We start from the raw sequence: 22211 nt of genomic DNA on the forward strand, positions 1-22211 counted from the left end.
CTCATACAAAATATAAATGCTGTGACCTGATTACCAGTTGAGTTTGGTTTTCTAAAGAGCACGTGAAGTAACTCATTTTACCGCACTTGTGGTATAAATACAGACGATGTGACTTAAATACCCATTGAAGTGTGTTTTCCTTACATTGCTTTTTACCTCGCGCACCACAGTCCACACGCCTGCACATAGAACGACTTTCGCCGGACATCCCTCGCCATGCCAGGTAACATCTTGAATGGATGAGTCCTAATTATATACGTTATCTAACTTTTATACTTTGACGGATATTAATGCGCTTAAATTAAGGAAATATCCACTAGTTATCGCAGTAATAGTAAAAGAATTAGACATCACAGTAATTAAAAGCAAAATCAATGGGAAGTTTTAATCCTTTAATTAATACTCGCAATAATATAGTCAGCTGTCAAATGTGCCCTATATCCTATGTCCAGCTGTGCATATAGGACGTGGTTTATTGTCAAGCAGTACAAGCTATGTTTAGTGTTTTAAATAAAGCGGGAGTATTCTCCCCTAAACTTTCGAATATACTTATATAGCACTACGTGGGATGACAACTCGAAATTTAGACATGATTTTTAATCGATTTTTAATTACTTAAATTTAAAAAAAAAGAATAGAATATTGTAGAACAAAGAATCGCACACTAAGTGAACAGCAAACAATGTGTGTATAATAGTGCGAAATATTAGTACTTTATACATTCATTTGCGTTTTTTGAGAAATCGTAAGTCGCGTAAAGTATTACTTCCGGTAAACGGAAATTTCTCAAAATTTGATAGAAGGCAGAGAATTAGATCTTTTACATATATGTGCAATTTCATCTATCTATCTGAAACAGAACTGAAGTTACAGGCTTTTGAATAACCAAAAGCAGAATAAGTTTTATTTCCGGTTACCGAAAATCGCTGAAAAGTTGATAGAGAATAAGCACCAGTAGGCTTACATCTTGAATAACTGCCGGTAGATAGTCTCATTTTGCCATCATAGTTGAGAAAGTTATAGTGAAGGTGTGTACAGAGTAAATAGATCTATTTCTTTGATTGTCGTATCTATAAAGTAAGAGCCTGCAATCGCTTGATTTTTGGCCCAGGTACAGGTCCTGGAGAAAAAACTCACTGCTGCTTCAAGCAATCGCGGGTTTTAAGTCCTACATGATAGACGTAAAGTATAACGTCACGGACAACATAGGAGGAAACAGTCAGGGGGTTTAAGTCCTACATGACTGGGGTAATGTGTGACGTCATAGATAACATAGGAGGACACAGTTAGACGTGGCGGAATGCTTTTATTTGAAACATTTTGAAGTTACGCTGTAAACCACGTGATGTAGACCCTATACATTTCCCAAAAAAAAAAAGAACAAATTCATGACATGATAAAAAATGATTTAACAGACAACAAAGATTATCCTTAATTAAGTCATATTTATTTGAAAATCGAAATACCGTGTTTAAAATTAACTATCATAAAACGTTATAGTTTAAAATAAAAAAAAAGGCAAATTCTAATAGTATTTGATAATGGACATCTTTCATTGACTAATACGACATAATAACTATTGTGTCTCATAGATAGACTATTACACAGATCAATAACAATTTAAACGCAACACAAGTTTATTATTTTTATCTAATAGATAATTAACATCTTAGCATTGACATTTCAACTACATGAGCCGGCTGATAGTAATTGCTTTAATTAGTTTTACTGACGTCAACGCTAGATTAACCTGTCAAGCTTTATTGAGCTGCTAGTAAGGCGGTAAATATGTATGCACGAGATTTAGTTGTAGGCTTGATCAGCTCACGGTTGTCGGGACGAGCACAAGACGGTTTGAACACGTTTTTCCATTTGATATTGACATGACTTATGAGCAAATAAAAACAATCCTTTGGGCCTAAACAACTAATTGCTACGACAGAGCAGTGAGTGCTATTGTCTTTACACATATTTGGACGGAAGGTAGTTTTAAGAAATATGCGAGTCTAATTCTTGATGCGTGTCAGCTTTGTAGTTTTCAAAAATAGTCTACTTGCTGATGGGTTTCTGTTTTCAATAAAATGCGAGTCTAATTGCCGATGGGTGTCAGCGTTGACTAGAGCAGTTGAGATTGGCTTGAAAACATTCTTTAACAGTGGGTATAGTTTCGTTAGGAACTGATTTTATATTGCAGCCTAAAATCACGAATAGGAGAGTTACAACAAAGACTCCTTTCACCAAATCCTAATACAAACAAATTTCTAGGAAAGAAAAAAGAATACAATGGAACTCAGGTTTTCTACGACTTTAACTCTACAAATCTCAAACACGACAAAAGTTGGGTCAGCTGTCCGGTGGAATGATGTTCTGGTGCCAGACATTGTGGTCAGTCTGTTGGCAATGACGATGGACGTGTGGATCAACCTTCTGATCTGTGCGGTGGGCGTTGTCACAACATTTTGTCGACATGGCAGTCTTCGCCCGCATGGGGTTCAAGGACACCGTCAACATCAGCATGGCATGCATTAAGTTCTGGGATCTGGTCAGGGTGCTGACCGGCGCCGTCCACCGCCTCTATGGCCCCATTTCTTGTTTCTCGCCCGCCATGGGCAAGTCGTGGCAGAACATCACGATAAGCACCGTTGTCAAAGTGCAGCTAGTGGCCGGCAGTGTGTCTTACATGATGGGGACCTATGTCTCCATCGAGCGCTCGCTGTGTGTCAGCATTCCTTTCACGGTGAGGTCAGTCCTTACTCCAAGCAGAACATTAATGATCTGCATTCTTCTATCTACTGTTGTATTTGGATCACTCATCCCTGTCATTCTTCTTTACGAATATAGCTGGGTATTCAGCCACGAGTTCAACGCTACAATTGCTGTGTACGGCTACTCTCAAATCTACTACAAATATCTGGGTCCCCTCTACATGGAAGTCAACTCCTCTATGGGATTTTTGTTTCCTGTGGTGTCTTTAACAGTGATGATCCTCAGTACCTTTATCATATCATACCACCTTAGGAAATCTTCAGAAAAGAGACAAGGATTTCTGTCAGCAAAACATGTGGTAAAAGTGGACCCCAGGCACGCCGGGATGAGCAGGAGAGAGCGGAAGGTGATGAAGATGTTGCTGGTGGTCATTCTTATGTACATCACCAACCTGCTGCCGCGGGTCATACACTACCTGGCCATGCTCTGTGAGAAAGAAATCTACACCTTCCGTTACTACAACAACATTTTCTGGGTCAGCCTTCTGCTTGACTTCATAAATTCTTCCTTCCATCTTTTCATATTCTACTTTATGAGTTCAAAGTTCAAGTCAACGCTGTTAAATATGTTGCCGAATCGTGACTCCGAAACATTGAAGGAAACGAAAAACAATGAGCAGGGAAGTAAGGCTTGTTTGAAAGGCTGTTAGTGATGTGTATAAGTGTTATGTGATGTTTAGTCAGTGATGATGACTCAAGTGTTATGCGATTTTTATAAAAGTTTTATGTGACTGTAACACTGCCTCAATGGGGGTAAGGTGTGATGGTCACCCCCTGAGGTGTTGTCCATGTACGGGCTGACCCTTAGACACAACACAAGACGCGGGTTGTTTCTGGCTCCACATGTGACTTAAGCCAGCGACTGGGCGGTTGAGACAATGCGATCAGGACCAGAATTGTGCACTCTAATGTTGGCAATTGATGTCACATATTCTAGTTAACACGATACACTTCTTATTTTTAGTTATTTAAATTGGTTTTCTTCATTATGTTTAAAGAAAATAGTTTTTTTTTTTAATTTTGTTATATTTTGACGGATTTTAATGCGTTGAAATTAAGAAAATATCCACCAATTATCGCAGTAATAGAAAAAGATTTAAAAATCACAGTAATTAAAAACAAAATCAAGGGAAAGTTTAAATCCTTTAATTAATACACCCAATAATATTGTCAGCTGTGATACATCCATGTCAACTATTAACAATTTGAATAACATGAAATATAGGAGGAAAACAATAAGAATGGAACATAAGTTTCTGAAAGAAAAACATTTAGACACATCATCTTTAGTAAATATGTATCATTTTGTCATGAACATTGTTTGACTAAACATTTTAGGTTTTTTAAAAAAAGAATCATAGGGCTTAAACGTTTCAAATGTTTATTATTTTCTGTCTAACTGGCCTTAAATAAAACAAGTCAAATGTTTATTATTTCCTGTCTAACTGGCCTTAAATAAAACAAGTCAAATGTTTATTATTTCCTGTCTAACTGGCCTTAAATAAAACAAGTCAAAAGTTTATTATTTCCTGCCTCACTGGCCTTAAATAAAACAAGTCAAATGTTTATTATTTCCTGTCTAACTGGCCTTAAATAAAACAAGTCAAATGTTTATTATTTCCTGTCTCACTGGCCTTAAATAAAACAAGTCAAATGTTTATTATTTCCTGTCTACCTGACCTTAAATAAAACAAGTCAAATGTTTATTATTTCCTGTCTAACTGGCCTTAAAAAAAACAAGTCAAAAGTTAATTATTTCCTGCCTCACTGGCCTTAAATAAAACAAGTCAAATGTTTATTATTTCCTGTCTAACTGGCCTTAAATAAAACAAGTCAAAAGTTTATTATTTCCTGTCTAACTGGCCTTAAATAAAACAAGTCAAAAGTTTATTATTTCCTGCCTCACTGGCCTTAAATAAAACAAGTCAAATGTTTATTATTTTATGTCTAACTGGCCTTAAATAAAACAAGTCAAATGTTTATTATTTCCTGTCTAACTGGCCTTAAATAAAACAAGTCAAATGTTTATTATTTCCTGTCTAACTGGCCTTAAATAAAACAAGTCAAAAGTTTATTATTTCCTGCCTCACTGGCCTTAAATAAAACAAGTCAAATGTTTATTATTTCCTGTCTAACTGGCCTTAAATAAAACAAGTCAAATGTTTATTATTTCCTGTCTAACTGGCCTTAAATAAAACAAGTCAAATGTTTATTATTTCCTGTCTACCTGACCTTAAATAAAACAAGTCAAATGTTTATTATTTCCTGTCTAACTGGCCTTAAAAAAAACAAGTCAAAAGTTAATTATTTCCTGCCTCACTGGCCTTAAATAAAACAAGTCAAATGTTTATTATTTCCTGTCTAACTGGCCTTAAATAAAACAAGTCAAAAGTTTATTATTTCCTGTCTAACTGGCCTTAAATAAAACAAGTCAAAAGTTTATTATTTCCTGCCTCACTGGCCTTAAATAAAACAAGTCAAAAGTTTATTATTTCCTGTCTAACTGGCCTTAAATAACACAAGTCAAATGTTTATTATTTCCTGTCTAACTGGCCTTAAATAAAACAAGTCAAATGTTTATTATTTCCTGTCTAACTGGCCTTAAATAAAACAAGTCAAAAGTTTATTATTTCCTGCCTCACTGGCCTTAAATAAAACAAGTCAAATGTTTATTATTTCCTGTCTAACTGGCCTTAAATAAAACAAGTCAAATGTTTATTATTTCCTGTCTCACTGGCCTTAAATAAAACAAGTCAAATGTTTATTATTTCCTGCCTCACTGGCCTTAAATAAAACAAGTCAAATGTTTATTATTTCCTGCCTCACTGGCCTTAAATAAAACAAGTCAAATGTTTATTATTTCCTGCCTCACTGGCCTTAAATAAAACAAGTCAAATGTTTATTATTTCATGTCTCCAGCTGCACATATAGAAGGTGGTTAGTTGTCAAGCAGTACAAGTACTTGTTAGTATTTTTTTAAATGGGGGAGGGGGGGGGGGGGCACACGGCATTCTCCCACAATAGTGTGTAAAAAAATTTTTTTTCGAAAATCAATGGACAACTATAGTTTGAAGAGACGTGTTTTATCAGTATTGTTGACATAGATAAAAATGTGTTTTTGTCAAATTTGTCTCCACCTCGACGTAAAAATACATTTAAAAAAGCTTAGGCAGCTTGTAAAAATTTCAAAAGTTTTGTTATGTTTGGAATCAAACAAAAGTTGCAAGTGCAGAGAACTTGAAATTTGTGTGTGTGTTAAGGTTACATTCCTGTTTATTTTTAGCAAACCTAAGTTGTAACCTGAAGTTTCACGCTCATAAGACACACATCGATTGGCTGTACAGAAGCCCCGTGATCGATCTTCTGTAACACCACATTGTAGTTTTTAGTACTCAAAATATTGTTGGTACAATTTTAAAATAAAAGTATATTTTTTAAAACACATGAACGAGTCATGCATTTTTATTTACATTTGCAGTAATAAATTAATTTAAAAAAAAATATGTTACCGAAGATACTGAATACTTCAAGTACACCCAATCTTAAGGTAAAGTCCAACAAAAACATAACAAAAGTTTCTATTACCACATTTATTTTAATAAAAATCGCAAAAGATTTTTTAAAAATGTTGAATGTATTTTTCGAAACTATTCTTGTTTGGGTCCATTAAAAACCAACATTAGAACGAGAGTGTAACAAGACAGACTGGATAGTCCAACTTTTAAAAAAAGAAGAAGCTAACGTACTGCACACTTGTTTTTAAAGATATCGCCAGGCTATTTAAGAGAAATTTTAAAATTAAATCGTTGTACTCTAATGCAGGTCTCCATACCATTTTATTGCATGTATAGTGGAGTTCCCTTTATTTTTCTAGTCATTTGTATTGTTGTTGACAAGATAGGAATTGTACCGTTCACTGTAAAAAGTTAGATAATATAGTGATCCATAATTGTCTTGTACACTTCTGCACTTTGTCATCAAATAAGATAAATTAACTGAATTGAGTTCCTCATCTATTTCCAGCTGTCCCTCTGTACATCCCCCTAGCAAAAAATAAATAAAACAAGTTCAGTTTTAACCGTGGTGTCTGCCACCATCACACAATTGTCTTCTCGGTGTAACAAGCTCAACGTTAGTATTACAAACATTACGATATTAAGGAAACATAAGTGTAAAAAACAACCTATCGGTTACAATTAGTATGTTAAACTATGCTATACATGAATACACATTTCTAATACACAGTTTAAAAAAAAAGATCCATTAATACTCCAAACTCCCTAATTTGATGCAGGTTTTCTGAACTTTACGTGATAGTAAATAAAATGATAAAATCATGTTGCATTTATGTCATGGAAGCTCATCTATTTGGATCAGGCCGACAATTGATTCAGAGCATCTGAAGATAATCTGCTTCCGGTTTGTTGGGGGGTACTGGAGGAGAGAAAAGTTTAAAAATATAATAATATAGGTCTATTTGTCAAGATACTGTTGATTGGACTTGTTTAAAGTAATGTTAAAATAAAGGATTGTTACGATGCTAGAATGAAAGCAATTCTGCAATCGTTGATAAGAAATACTAATGATATTTTTAAAATCTAAATTGCTTCATACCATGTTTATTTAACTCTTACAAAGGTTTAATTATCCATACACTGTGCTAATATGAGCAATATTTGTGGATGGCCCACATACTAGGGGCTATTAGCATCGACCTAGATACGGTAAAGTTGCTCTTTACATAATAGTATTATGATAATACTATTTACTATTTAGAGAGATTGTGAAAACAAAATAAAACGTTTAGTTTGAGAGTCAACCATGCTACAGAGAAAACAAAATATTTACACGGGCGGTGTCCTCCACTTTAAGAAAACAATATTTACATGGGCGGTGTCCCCAACTTTAAGAAAACAAAAGTATATTTACATGGGCGATGTCCCCAACTTTAAGAAAACAAAAGTATATTTGCATGGGCGGTGTCCTCAACTTTAAGAAAACAATATTTACATGGGCGATGTCCCCAACTTTAAGAAAACAAAATTATATTTACATGGGCGTTGTCCCCAACAAAGAGAAAACAAAATGATATTTATATGGGCGGTGTTACCAACTTAAAGAAAACAAAATGATATTTACATGGTCGGTGTCCCCAAGCGACGGTGTACGGTACAGATCCGTTGCTAGCTTGACGGCCTGACGTCATTGATTGGTTGTAGTTCGATTGGTTATAGTTCGATTGGCTGTAATCAGATGGATTGAAGGGTCGATAGAAATCTGTGATTGATCCGTTAAATTTATCGTAGTTTTTAGGATCAAAAGATCCATCAGAGTAGTTCTGTGGATATGGATAGTTCTGGCTCAGTGAATATGGATAGTTCTGCGGATATGGGTAGTCTACAGTAGGGAGGTAGTCAGGATCGAGAGAGTTCGGGGTTTCATCAGGCGTTGGTTCATCGTAGACCTCCTCCTCATGCGTGGGGTCAACTGTAACAGAAACACATGGCATTTACGAACACATGACAGTTACAAAACACATGACATTTACGAACACATGACAGTTACAAAACACATGACATTTACGAAACACATGACATTTACGAACACATGACAGTTACAAAACACATGACATTTACGAAACACATGACATTTATGGAACGCATGAGATTTACTATTATTGGTGTGGGGCATTTATTGTTGTGTAACGTTGATGAAGAGCTGGGTAATATTGGTTGTGTTTTCTGCTTCATACAGTACTTGGACTAAATTTCCGGGGGGAGGGGGGGGGGGGTTGGCGGACACTGGCAAAAGTATTTATTTTCTGTATAAATTCTATTTCGTTTCGGGGGGGGGGGGAGGGGTAGGGGGGGGGGGCGAGGAGATGCCTGATGGAAACTCTGTTGACGGAAGAAACTGAAGATGTACGGGTGTTGTTGTGTGTGTTTTCTCTTTGATGACCTATATACACAGCATAACTCGAATCCTCTGGATTAGCACATAAATAACACGAACATAAGTATCTGTGTCAAAAACTGTAACTTTAAATTACTTACTATACGGATTGCCATTGGAACCAATTGCATGAGGCCTATCATAGCCAACGAGATCCTTGTTGATGCGCTCGTCAGCTTTCTTAGAGTGGTATCTCCAACAGGCGATGGCCACCACAACGACGACGATTAGAACCACACCACCGCCACACGACAGACCAATAATCATATACAACTTGGTGTCTGCTGAAATACACAAAAACACAAATGTTGAATCGAGCGGAAAGTTTAAATAACACCTTATATATATATATATATATATATATATATATATATATATATATATATATATACCTATATATATATATATATATATATATATATATATATATATATATATATATATATATATATATATATATATATATATATATATATATATATATATATATGTGTATATGGAGAACTGTTAAATAGTAAACCGTTTAACTAAAAATTATATTTCTTTATTTACTGTGTATTGAACAAATGATAAAAATGTAGAAAAATGCTAAATACACATTAAATAATAAAATATAATTTCAATTCAATATATATATATATATATATATATATATATATATATATATATATATATATATATATATATATATATATATATATATATATAATAGTTTCGCTGTCTGTCTATGTATCTATCTATCTATGTCTCTGTCTATCTATCTATGTATCTGACAAGAACTCTATAGAGAAAACACAAGCAACTTAAAAACATGCATAGTTAAACGGAAGCGAAATATGACGTCACATTTAGCATATAGTTGAAAATAGTATCAAGCCGGAGAGTGCACACAGTAATATGACGTCATTGATTCTCGAGTAAACATTGAATTAAAAAGGCAATTTTGTCTAATCTAAGTGGTTGGCGTGAAGAGTTTCATTCATACAATTCTGCAGGTAGGGGCAAAGCCCCAACCTCGCGAAAGAACGTCTAAGCCCCCCCCCCCAACTCAAAAGAAATTTCTTCATCGATACTCTATAATAAAATTACCGCCTAATTAATGTTTCTAATCTAAAAAAGTGGTTTGCTTGCAGTTTCTTTTATGCAAATCTTCGGGCAGTGGCTAAGCGCGACACCAGTGTTTCTTTCAGACTTTTTTCTCCACGGAGGGGGGAACTTTTTCTAATCTAAAAAGTGTTTAGCGTACACAGTTTTTTTCATGCATCTCTTTCCCGCCCAGGTTCTTCCTTAAGTTTGTATGATCTACAAATGCGACCAGTGTTTCTTTCAGACCTTTTCCTCCCCGGTGAGGGGTGGGGGTACTTGCATTTTGGGGGGGGGGGGGCGGGGTAGAATTTTCAGGGAGGGGGCCGACACTGGACAAATTATATAATTATATTTCGTTGATGGGACGGTAGACATGTTTTGGGGTGTGGGGGGGGGGGGGGGGGCGGAGCCCCCTCCTCCCTAGTAGAGTTGCCTGAAAGAAACTCTAAATGCGACTTTTGTCATGAATGAGACTAGGTGCATGGTTCAGGGATAGGCCTATGACTAATTTTTGTATAAATTAAAGTACCGATTCTGGATACAAATCCGTTTTCAATGTCATTTTTCGATTCCGGTTAAATTGAATTAAGGTGGTGATTTTGGTATCCTTCCTCAACGGGCCATTTTTCTCGTATATATATATATATATATATATATATATATATATATATATATATATATATATATATATATATATATATATATATATCTTATTATATATATATATATATGTATATGGAAAACTTAAATAGTGAACCGTTTAACTAAAAATTATATTTCTTTATTTACTGTGTATTGAACAACTGATAAAAATATAGAAAATGCTAAATACACATTAAATAATAAAAAATAATTCTTTTAGTTAAATGAACAAATAATAAATATATAGAAAAATGCTAATTTTGATACTCTTGCTGTTTTAAACAAGTAAACGTGGTTAAAGTGTAAATTACCAGCATCTTATCTGCATTCGCTACAAGATCATCTTTCAGTACTCACCTGGTTTAACGAACGTCATCGTTGACTTCAGCTTGTAGCAGCCAGTGACGTGCATAGCTCCACACACACAGGAAAGACCGTAAGTCTCTTGAGTCACCTCCACCCTGTTGATGACTTGGTATCCCTTCGCCGTGTTTGTTTTGGACGGACAGACCAGGTATATGTCGTACTCATTGGGCACCCCGCCATCCACGATACAAGTGACATCAAGCATGTCACCAACACTCACCTCGGCGTCAAATTTACCAGATCTTGCAGGGTGTTTGTCAGTTTTTATCAAGGGAGCTGTCTCTAACGGAGCTGGAAGTGTAAATATTAGTGCATTTTATTTTTGTTTGTTTTTGTTGTGTTTAGCAGTAAAGATAACGTCTCAAAGCATTAAATCTAACGCTACTCGGCGTTTTTGACATCCACAAACCGAAAGTTGTAGCTCTATGAAATACAGACTAACTAAGCTCACATAAAAAAAAAACAATTAAGGAAATAGGCTTTTATTTTTTCACAAATGATAAAAAAATTACAAATGAAAATGCACTAAAATATAAAAATAAATTTAAATTGGTGTAACCTCAAAAAAACTATACGCTGTCATGACTAAAAATAAAAGCTTGGTCATTCAACGACGAAAATCTTATGTTATAGAACATATAACTATCAATGAACTCCCTATAAAAGGGCATATATATATATATATATATATATATATATATATATATATATATATATATATATATATATATATATATATATATATATATATATCAAGCAAATTGGTCAGTAGTCCGACTGGGCATTTCCCGGCGCCGTATGCGCTTCAAATATGGCAGGCTTCTGCCTCTGGCCGACGGAACACGGATGCCGGTGCCGGTCGGCCGTGTTCCACGAAGAAGGGGTCAAAACTGACCTCTACAAATCGGAGCCTTATATGAGCTATATATTGAAAAAAAATTACCACGTAGGAACCTTTTCATAACTCCTGAGGTCGTAGCCCGACCCTCGGGGAAAGCAAAAAAAAAAAAAAAAAAACATGATTTCTTCGGAAAAACTTCGAAAGGCCTTAGAAGTGACCGGTCCGAATTCGCTACATAAACATTGTTAATTTGGTAAAAAAAAGGATGACTACTTTCAAAACAATGTTTAGGTACTTTTGCTCTGTACATCTGGCTCATTTTTTTTCCACAAATCTGGGTAAATGAATCGGCCTAATGGATAATCTATTCAGTCAGTCTCTGCTCGCACGGCGAGGGCTAAAAAATGACCGCGAGTGAAATTCTCCTTATATGAGCTATATATCGAAATAAATTCCGACGTAGGAACCTTTTGAAAACTCTTGAAACTCCAGAGTTTTAGAAAAAATGGTACTACTCACGGGAGACCCCGGAACACTGTTTTAACTGACCAGAGGCCATATTTCCTTTAATAAACATAGTACTGTTTTTATAAAAAATAAATACAAATATCATAACTCCTGAGGTCGTAGAAATATCCGCGGGGGGTCACTAAAAATAGGCGTTATCTACGACCTCACAAAATTTCATGGGGGCAGCAAGTCGTTCGGCTATACATTTTTTTTATTTAACTCATATATGGAGAATTTCACTCGCGCATATCTTTTAGCCCTCGTCGTGTCTGACCGACACCTTTTCCATACGGCCTAGCCATCTATCGAGGTGCATGAAAAACAATTAGCCAGATGTACAGAGGTTAAGTAACCTAAAAGCTTTGTTGAAATTACCCTGTTTTTCCCCATAAATTACAGATTATATAGGGAAATACGACTGGACAGTTTTGACCTGATTTTTCCCGGATACGGCGAGTTTTTTCTGACATCCATAGGCATTTTTCTATGACCTCACAAAATGTCAAGGTGGGGGGGGGGGGGGGGGGGGGGGAGAATCGTTCGGCAACAGTATTTTTTTTGATATATAGCTCAAATAAGGAGAATTTCACTTATTTTCACGTTTTAGCCCTCGCCGTTTGAGTAAAGCCGAACCTGTCGTGTTAAATTTACTAGTGTTCCTACTTTATAAATTAAATTATTATTTTCGTTGTAAGTTGTTAATAAATTCAAAATTTCTGTAAATAAAAACCTTTAATAGTTAGTAATTATTTTATCGGGTGTTGTTTATTCATTTATTATCCTAGCTCTATTAACTGCATCAGACGAGTGAACGAGCCATGTTCATTAAGAAACGCGTGATACAGGTGTAACAGTAACATCTGATGTAGATAGATTCATCATGAAACTGAGCTCTTATGTATATAGATTTACCATAAAGCTAACCTCTAATGTTGATCGATTGATCCTGTTTTTGAACCATCTCGGGGTAGATTGGGTTCTCGGCCCGACAAGAGAACGTCTGCTGGCCGGATGAGGTATTGACGACAGTCATCTGGTAACTATAGAGTTCAACACCGTTGAGTTGGCCTTTTGTTGGCGCCGAAATGTTTTTTGGACCTTGCCAAATCGTAAACAATGGAGGTGTACTCGTCTTGGAAAGAAAAAAATCAACGTTGGTTATCTTACTTATATATACATAAATAAACAACACACTCTCATATACAGTTTGGTAAAAATGTAATCGTGCATTTGTTTTGAGAAATTGTATTCTAAGCATAAACAGAAAATGAAAGAAAGCTGTTTATTTTGTACCGTTAAGTAATTTTAGCATTAAAATAGCGTTTAACCTTGTTTTTGGGAACTTGACAGGTGATTGTGATACCAGACGAATCTGGACAGGAATCATACGAACCAGTCGATGGTGTCAGGGACATGAGTAGAGCATCTGGTCCAACTAAAGTCAGAGAAAAATGACTTATTCAGATTTACATTTATGGCTGTACAAAAATTTAAGATAAAGTTAACACCAGTCGTATCACATTTGTCAATGGAACGGGTTGGTCTAGCGGTACTGTGGTCAAACCATCTGCGGTAAAAATCACCTGGGATTCATTTTAGAAATACTTACCAAGACATTTTGTGAACCATAACTTTCGAAAAAAAATCTGAATGTTTATATGTTAGATGGCGAGGTCAATATGAATTTTTGGACCAGATAAACATACGTAATGCACGTTAATTTGAGTAATTAATTTTTTTTTTTGTTTTCAGTTTGTTTTTTAACGAATCTTCTTCTTCCTCTTCTTCGTTCTTAATTTTTGAATATGGTGGAGGATTCAGACAACAAGTCCAACTTCGTGGACAAACCGGACTGTGGTTTCCAGTTTGTCAGGTGTCCCATATAATTTTTCCCTGAGTGGGGTGGGCTGGGGCCAGTGTCTGCCTCTTGCCTGGCTAAACAGAGTAGATTCCTGGAGTACGTGCTCCGTGTTTTCCGGGGTCTTGCCACAAGGGCACATTTCGCTACACCCAACCTTCAGTTTTTTGCGCATGTGTTGATTTAGTCTGTTGTGGCCTGTTCTAAGTCGAAAGATTATGTATTGTTGTTTTCGTGTTAAATTGTAATAGCCGTCGTCTTTAATGAAGTGAGGGTGTGTGACAGACCACATTTGCGTTTGTTTGTTTTTAATTATTCTTTTTATTTCTTTTGGGTGTAGCGAAATTTCCGGTTGTGGTTTCTTTCCCCCAATTTTTGCCAGCTGGTCTGCGATCTCGTTACCCTGGATCTGGCAGTGGCCCGGGATCCACTGCAGCACAATTCTGAGAATGAAGTAGCCTCATTTTAAATTGTAACCATACACCGCTAAGTAAGCTTTCATTGAAGTCGCCAACTAAAAAATACTGAATATTTTAAATTACAATTGATTTATGAATAGGGCTTTCACTTACAAATGGGTTTGGGCGAAAAGTTATTGGAACTGATGATCGGGTAATTACGTTGTAGAACTGTATCAACATCACATACATAGACAGGGTTCTGATCTGTGAATGTTCATCAATCAAATTATTAGGTATTTTATTAATAAAATACTAAGATAATAATATTATAAGTTTATTAAATAAATGTTATTTGTTGTGATTTCTTTAATCTTTGGTACTTTTGTACAAGCTGTTATTTTTAAAAATAAAATTCAAACAATACATTTTCAATTCAAAATTTAACATTGATATGTTGTATTTAACTTAGTAACCTATGGTATGATTCAAATAATTATTTAGAGAAAAAAATATTTACCGCCTGATGTCATCTGTATGGACAGAACCTGTTCCGTATTGTTGCCAGTCGAAGGGACGGCTCCATTGTTGGAATACCATCTGGGTTTTCCTGGAGGATATCCTGGGTCATCCAGGTAGCACGTGCAGCTGACCATCTCTCCAGCCTTCACCCCCACGCTGGGGCAAGTTACAGGTTTGACCGTTGGAAGTCCTGTTGACGTGCAGAGATATTGGCATGACAATGAAAGATAAAGTGCGTGAAACTGAGACTATATGATTGAAATAAATGATTAAACTAAATTAATAAAATATCTTATTGTAATCTTTGATTAAATTAGAATATTGAAACAGATAATTAGATTGGAAATGAAAACAGATAGTTTAAAGAAAAGAGTCCATCTTACTTAAGCTGACGACATCGCTGATGTAGGTGACCCCGATATCCGCGGCTACAATGGTTGCATTTGGGTTGGTCACTGTAAGGGACATTTACATATTAAATACTTCGTGTGTGTTGTAATCAAAATGCAATCAACGTTTTCTCGTACAAAGGTCATTTGACAATGTAACTTGTCGACTTAGTATATGTTAATAGAAAAAATAAAATCTTCAAGGTAAATTTATTTGTTCTCAATTTTTCTCTCTTTAAAAAGTATACATTTTGAACGAATGCACAACACAGACAACAAAAGATATAATTATCTGGAAGATGCCATCTGGTTACCTGGATCTGCCCCACAGACGTTTGGGGCGATGATCATGGTGAACTGTTCGTCCCTTGGTAGCAGGGTGTTCAGTTTCTGAACATAAGTACAGGTAACCTTGTCATTTTGTACGGTGATCGACAGGGTACCATTTAAGACGTTGCCGGTTTTCTGTAGATGAAGTTTGAAGATGACAGCAGACAATAAAGAATGACCACTGTCCGTAAAGTGTCAATGAAATTAAATACATAAGAATAACTGCAATTGTAAAGTTATGATTTGAATTGAATACTCTTCTTCATCTGCATAGTTGATCGTATGATATGGTATGTCTGTTTGAACTATGAAGGAGGCGTTGGTCATGATGGGGATAGATGCAAATTATGCCATTAATTCTGTGGAGATGCTTAGGACTCCAAAAGTGTATTAGTGAACGTTTAAAAATAAAGGACGGTAATTAAAATAGTCAGTGCATTAGGAGCTGCTGATCTGCCGACAGAGAAAGTCTAAAAGAAGACACCAAGCAACAGCTCAAAAGGACACACAACAAAAAAAACCGGCGAACAAGACACACAAAATAAAAAAATAAAACAGTCGAACAGGAAACCCTCTTGTACCTGGTGGCTGATGAAGCAAATGGGCTGGGGTTTCATGGGATAGATTCCCTGCACGCTGCACGCGAAGTTTATTTGTGAGTTACCGTTGGTTAAAGTAATTGGTGTACACATCATGGACGATGGTGCGGCTGTACATCAAAGGTACATATGATTAGGTTTGATTTTATATTTATATATAAACATGTTTGCACACACTCGCACACACACACATCCACACATACACACAAACACACACATATATATATATATATATATATATATATATATATATATATATATATATATATATATATATATATATATATATATATATATCGATTTATATATATATATAAATCGATTTATATATATATATATATGTATGTATATATATATATATATATATATATATATATATATATATATATATATATATATATATATAAATCGATTGCCCAAATCTTAATTATTCCACTTTTCATACCAATAAACCATTTTGTTCTAAATCTTTCAAGACCTTAAGTTACACAAAACTGTTTCTGTAACTCTTATTATTATAACACTCCAAGCTCATTTGCAATAAGTGCTTTACTGTGAGACTTAAATAATTTTACAATGACATTTATAGAAAGCTATTGGTAAGTGTGTATTGATTCTGCTGTACGATGTAATATTTTCAAAATTTTATGCGCATCACGAAAGACGTTTATAATTGTTAATACCAAATTGATGTTCTATATTTGTTAACTATAAAATGATAAAAAATATCCTTTTGATACCAATGAATGTTAACTATAAATCCGTCTAGAAATGAGCAACACCTACCGTACACCGTCAGGTTCCAGGTAGCAACAAGCTGGGCGTTCACTAGACAAGTCACGAGGCTGAGACCTCTCTGGACACTGCTTATGGTCAGCTGGCTGGTGGTTGCGGTGTTAGAGATCTGACAGCCGGGACTATTGGTGCAGGTACCGTCTTGTGTACACTCCACCTGTACCCCACCACCAAGTTGCCACGTGACATTCTGCCATGATGCAGGCAGTGCACATGTTAACGTCTGTGCATTTCCTTCTTTTACACACACTTGATTAGTTGCATCTGCAGGGGACGACAGTAAGTGTGTGAATGTTACATCAAATGTTCACTAGGTTTAACACATTTAGTGAAGAGAAGCAACTAAAAATATTATAAAGTGATTTTGTTGCATGCTGGTAGCGTATAGTCTTCATCTTAATAAAAATAAGAGTTTCATGTGTCAAACGACTAGAATCGTTCTTGAACGTAGTCATTTGATAAATTATTTTCGGAATAAATAAGTTAACTGATAATTGATATTTCGAATTCAGGGTAAATATCACAAAGACGGTGTAATGTTGAATTTCGTATACATTACAAGCTACCAAAACGCTAGTACTTTATCTGAGGCGAACAATTTAAATTTCTACGAGTTTGTTCAGAAGTATGCACATTAATCCATGTGTAGGACAACTCCACTTTCAGAGAAACTGACATAAAGCTAAGACCATTTGACAGTTCCACATTCAGAAAAATTGTGCTTTGCATGAAGTTAAGACCATTTGACAACTCCAAATTCAAATGCAAATAATTGTAAATGTTTTGTTCCATACTCACTAAAACTAATGATACACAGATAGGTGTTAAACTTTACAATATCATGACCACATCAGCCGACAAGACTTATCGATGTTTAACTCGGACAAAATATATTCAAATTATAAATTAATCTTTGCTTGATAGATACTTATCTATCTATATATCTATCTATATACTACCAAAACTTAAGTTTGTTTACATGTTTGAATATTTATTGTTTTGTTTGTTTGTTTGTCCGTTAGGTTACAGGAGAGAATCTGCACTATGTGTACAGCTATAAAATAGTAATTAGGTAGAGAACAACTTATGTTTTCAGACAGACTGCTAATCACAAATTGATTTAATTTATTGATTTAGTCATTGGTAGATTAACCACACTAATTATAAAAGTTCAGAACAATGACTTTACCTAGAGTGAATAGTGACGTCACATGATTTATTTACTTTTTATATCAACAATGGCGGCTTCCATCGAAGATTGTGTTGCCGATTCAAAACTATAGCGCATTTTATAGCTAAATTTCTGTCGGCTATAGCTTTAACGATGCGTCTGTTTGCTATTTTTTAGGTTTCAACACTATTATCAAATTTTAACAGTTCGTTTTTTATTTTAGTATACAATACATTTCTCTAGATCTACAGATCCGCTGTCGAAGGAAGAATTCTAGATCTAGATCTAGGTAACTAGACTTAACGTAAATAGGGCTGGTAAGTAGGTCACCAACCAGTACTACGGCTCAATAAAACCTGCTTGAGCCATATAACTGGTTGGTGACCTACTTACCAGCCCTATTCTAGATCTAGACTTAATGCAAATTCTACATCTAGATCTAGAATCTATTTCAGGCCTTAATTATTTTATATAAATCTTTGTTTAGCTTCAATGATCATCTAATTCGAGAATGCATGTGATTTATCTATCTAGGTTCTAGATTAGGATCCAGAGTTACGACAAAAACTAGAATCTAGACTCAACGTAAATTCTACATATAGATCTAGACTTAACGTAAATTCTACATCTAGAATCTAGAACTAAAATCTATATACTAAATTATTTCAGGCCTTAATTATTTTGTATAAATCTTTGTTTGTTTGGCTATGGAAATGGCTAATTTGGGATATAGGCCCCAAATTAAATTTAAAATAATAGGCCCTATTCGCGTAACTGGTTTAGTACTTTGCTGTACAGTATATGACTAATTCTACGTTGATTAGTCAGTGCCCATATAGCTAAGATGGTAGTGTAATGGTACGGGTTCGAGACACATCACGAGAAAGTTAATTTGTTTGTTTCGATTTGTGTTTTTTTAAACGTGAATTATGAAGTTGCCTATTGGGACCTCGTGGGACACAGGGCAGGTGAAGTTAACCTGTTTCTTTGCCCTCAGCATATGAAAGGATAGTGTGGTCAGAGACATGCTCGGGCGGAATGGTTTTTTAAACGATAAAAACATGTCTGAAACTTGGCGGGACACTGGGCAGACGAAGTAGAGTTGAGTAAGTCACATGTGACGTTAGTATATGAAGGGATAGTGTGGTCAGACCCATGCTCAGCCGGAATCGGTGTTATTTGTGGTTATTTTGTGATGATAAGTGACAGACGTAAGGTCATTTATGGATTACCCTCGAAACCCACAGTTACCTAACTGGATAACGGGTAGTCTAGTATATCTTAAAGACAAATCGATCAGCTGTAAAAATTCTTGGTATCGATATCTTCTCGTCGCCTCTCCACATTAATTAAAATTCTAATTGCCCAACTTTAATCCAAATTAATTAGTTTACCGATTACAAATTTGTGTGTGTGGTGTAAACGTCCATTACTTACATACGTGATGACAGAACAACGTCAGACACAGGAGTCGCCAAAACATTTTCTCAAACTGGATATCTGCTGGAAATCAAATGTAAACATAATAAGATTAATTAAACAGCCTTCAATGTTAAATTATTGTGATGACGTAACATTTTCTCAAACTTTTGATATCTTCAAGAGATGAAGTGGGAAATTAAAAAACAACAAAACCCCTTAAACAGTCTCTATTATTTAATAGATTTTGGTCAGGTAAGTAAAATAGAAAAAAAAAATCATGATTCCCGGACATAAATTATCTTCTTAATGATAGTGCAATTGTTAATGACATCATACCATTAATCCGTTTGTTTTATAAAAATTAGGATACTTACATTTGTTTTTAGTTAGATCTTACCCAAAACTCAACAATATGAACTTACATATTTCACGTTAAAAATAACATGTTGTTATATTAAAGAAAAAAAAATCGTTTTACCCACTTAAAAGTTTAAAAATTATTTCTTGGGTCAACATTCATCTAACTTAAAATACAAGGAAGTATATGAAGACACAATACACTAGTGAATAAAAAAAAATAGTGCACACGTGTGCTCCTGTTCTAGTTCTGATGCAAATGATTAATTTATTATAGTCAACCCAATAAAACAGGGCAGCGATATACAGACAACGACTAAATGATTGACACCTTTTACTTCCTGGTTGTTTAAGGTTTTATGCATGATTGAATTTTTTTACACCAGTTTGTTCTCCCCTGGTTTATAAATAAACTTCTACACACGGTAAGTTATCGAGCGAGACATTTTTTTTTACGGTAGACCTCGGGCTGTGCCAAACTCTACTGGATTTTAAGGAGCTTTAGAAATATTTTATTTTATTTGAGGGGGAGGGACGGGGACGGGGGGGGGGGGGGAGTATGACATCAGAAAATGTTAGCCATACACTTTTCGAGGATTGAAGAATACAAAATGTTATCTTGAAACCCTAACCAACAATATGGTCGTAGAGATAGCAGAACACTGGGGCTACATGAAGGCCAGCGACAAAATGGCCCTAACAAAATAGTCTCAAACAAACAACATTGCTAAAATGGAGCCTGTAGAATAAAGTATGTACAATGGATACACGAGTTTTGGTTGGCTCAAATAATTTGATAATTTTTCTGTCCTAACTAGTTTTAGTTGATGATCACGTGATTGCACACCTCATCACGTGACCTTTGGTATGGACATCTCCCCACATTTCTCATACAAAAGCTCAGTCAATATGTGTTTGGAATGAAAAGGAAACCTCCCCAGTGATTTTAAGCAAATGACTTGAGTGTGGGGACCTACACCCTTAGTAAAGCAGAGAGCAGTGTTCTAATATCTGTAAGCTTAACGTAATAAAATGTTCAGCTTAGGACGACTAATTCCTCTAGAAAACTCACTGCCTATTCAGCTCTAGAATGTCGGGTTCAACCTTCTATGTCGTAAAGTATTTTTCAATTAGTGTCGAACATTAGGAGCTTAAAGTTTGATGTAAGGGTAGGTTTAACTTAATAAAGACGTCAACACAGACTTAACTTGACAGGGAAATTAACCCTGTCTTACTTTGACAGGGGCATTAAACCAGACTTACATCGACGGGGGCTTTAAGCATTACTTGTGACACGGGCACACGTCGAATGAGATACCATTACACATTTCACTGACACTCCGAGAATGTCTCTAAAATATTGAGCAAACTTTCCTTCAGTACCAACAGCGGTGAAACAGATAAGGAAAACAAATAGCAATAGTTGAATCCAAATGTTCAAACATACCAAACTTTCTACAACAGTCAGCGACAGACAGACATCGTGAACTGTTTGTGAAAATCTTATCCTAGATAGTGAGATAGTTACTAACTACCCCCACCCCCTCGGGCCCCAATGGTGGGGATTGTTGACACAGCATTATAAACACTAGGCTGTTGCTGTGATGGGGTTTAGATAAGTCATCACACACATTTTGTGACACGAGTCTGTTGTTGTGATGGGGTTTAGATTAAGTTAAGACACTGTTCAATCAGGTTTTAATTGTATCTATTTACAGATTTAAGACGCCAAGGTTATCAACTGCTTAAAAAGTAAAAACTGTTCAGCGATTACTTGTGTAAAACGTCGACAAATCGACTGATTAATTAATTCTACTATTCAGGGGTGAGGATTTAATTTGCTTCCCACTGGGTTAGTCTTTCGTACAGAAATCTCATAGTGAAATTTTCCACGGAACAAAGAATCGAAAATTTTAATTTATATATATAAATCTAGACTGCCACAATCCCTTACTGTCGTGTTAACAATAACCATGAACATATTTGTAACACCAGGAGAAGGAAAAGTTGTGTATGAAATAGAAACACAACTGCGGAAAGTAAAAAAAAAAGTGAAATTCCACTTACCGTCAAAACTTGAAGTGATCCAACCCATTCATCCGTCGATACATGATTAAAGTTGTCCCCTTTCACCAAGGGTGTCCCCTATACCTCGGCTAACACAAGAACTGGCTTTCTGCCAAAATGCCCAACTAGATATAGGATATA

General features: G+C 35.4%; 2 protein-coding genes across 4 annotated transcripts; one reads left to right on the plus strand and one right to left on the minus strand.

Annotated features, from left to right (window-relative positions):
• The first annotated feature begins 2467 nt into the window (after positions 1-2467).
• Positions 2468-3415, plus strand: LOC131939582 (uncharacterized). The gene has a single exon (XM_059297987.1). It carries the CDS (start codon positions 2468-2470, stop codon positions 3413-3415), a length of 948 nt encoding a protein of 315 aa, XP_059153970.1.
• Positions 3416-3895: 480 nt separating this feature from the next.
• On the minus strand, positions 3896-22195 carry LOC131939596 (uncharacterized). 3 transcript variants are annotated; one of them, XM_059297999.1, is made up of 14 exons: positions 22071-22195; positions 19662-19724; positions 17045-17317; positions 16241-16368; positions 15644-15794; positions 15324-15395; positions 14939-15130; positions 14593-14685; positions 13491-13597; positions 13087-13294; positions 10803-11102; positions 8819-9001; positions 7905-8252; positions 3896-7199 (listed from the first exon to the last, which is right to left on the minus strand). In XM_059297999.1, exons 1-14 carry the CDS (start codon positions 22096-22098, stop codon positions 7156-7158), a joined length of 2190 nt encoding a protein of 729 aa, XP_059153982.1. In that variant the 5' UTR covers positions 22099-22195; the 3' UTR covers positions 3896-7155. The 3 variants fall into 3 exon arrangements, with proteins under 3 accessions (XP_059153982.1, XP_059153983.1, XP_059153981.1); XM_059298000.1 differs by having other exon boundaries at positions 8819-8998; positions 19662-19727; XM_059297998.1 differs by having other exon boundaries at positions 19662-19727.
• Positions 22196-22211: the final 16 nt, after the last annotated feature.

The sequence above is a fragment of the Physella acuta genome, unplaced genomic scaffold (assembly GCF_028476545.2).
Source record: "Physella acuta isolate Inbredline_101_S28 unplaced genomic scaffold, ASM2847654v3 ptg000284l, whole genome shotgun sequence".
Classification (NCBI taxonomy): Eukaryota; Metazoa; Mollusca; class Gastropoda; family Physidae; genus Physella; species Physella acuta.

Coding starts and splice junctions, on each gene's coding strand:
- LOC131939582 (XM_059297987.1), top strand. CDS start 2,468: ATGGCAGTCTTCGCCCGCATGGGGTTCAAGGACACCGTCAACATCAGC.
- LOC131939596 (XM_059297998.1), bottom strand. CDS start 22,098: ATGGGTTGGATCACTTCAAGTTTTGACG. Junction 16,369..17,044: donor CTGGAACCTGACGGTGTACG/GTAGGTGTTGCT, acceptor TTTGATGTACAG/CCGCACCATCGTCCATGATG. Junction 13,295..13,490: donor GTCAAGTTCCCAAAAACAAG/GTTAAACGCTAT, acceptor TTTCTTTCCAAG/ACGAGTACACCTCCATTGTT.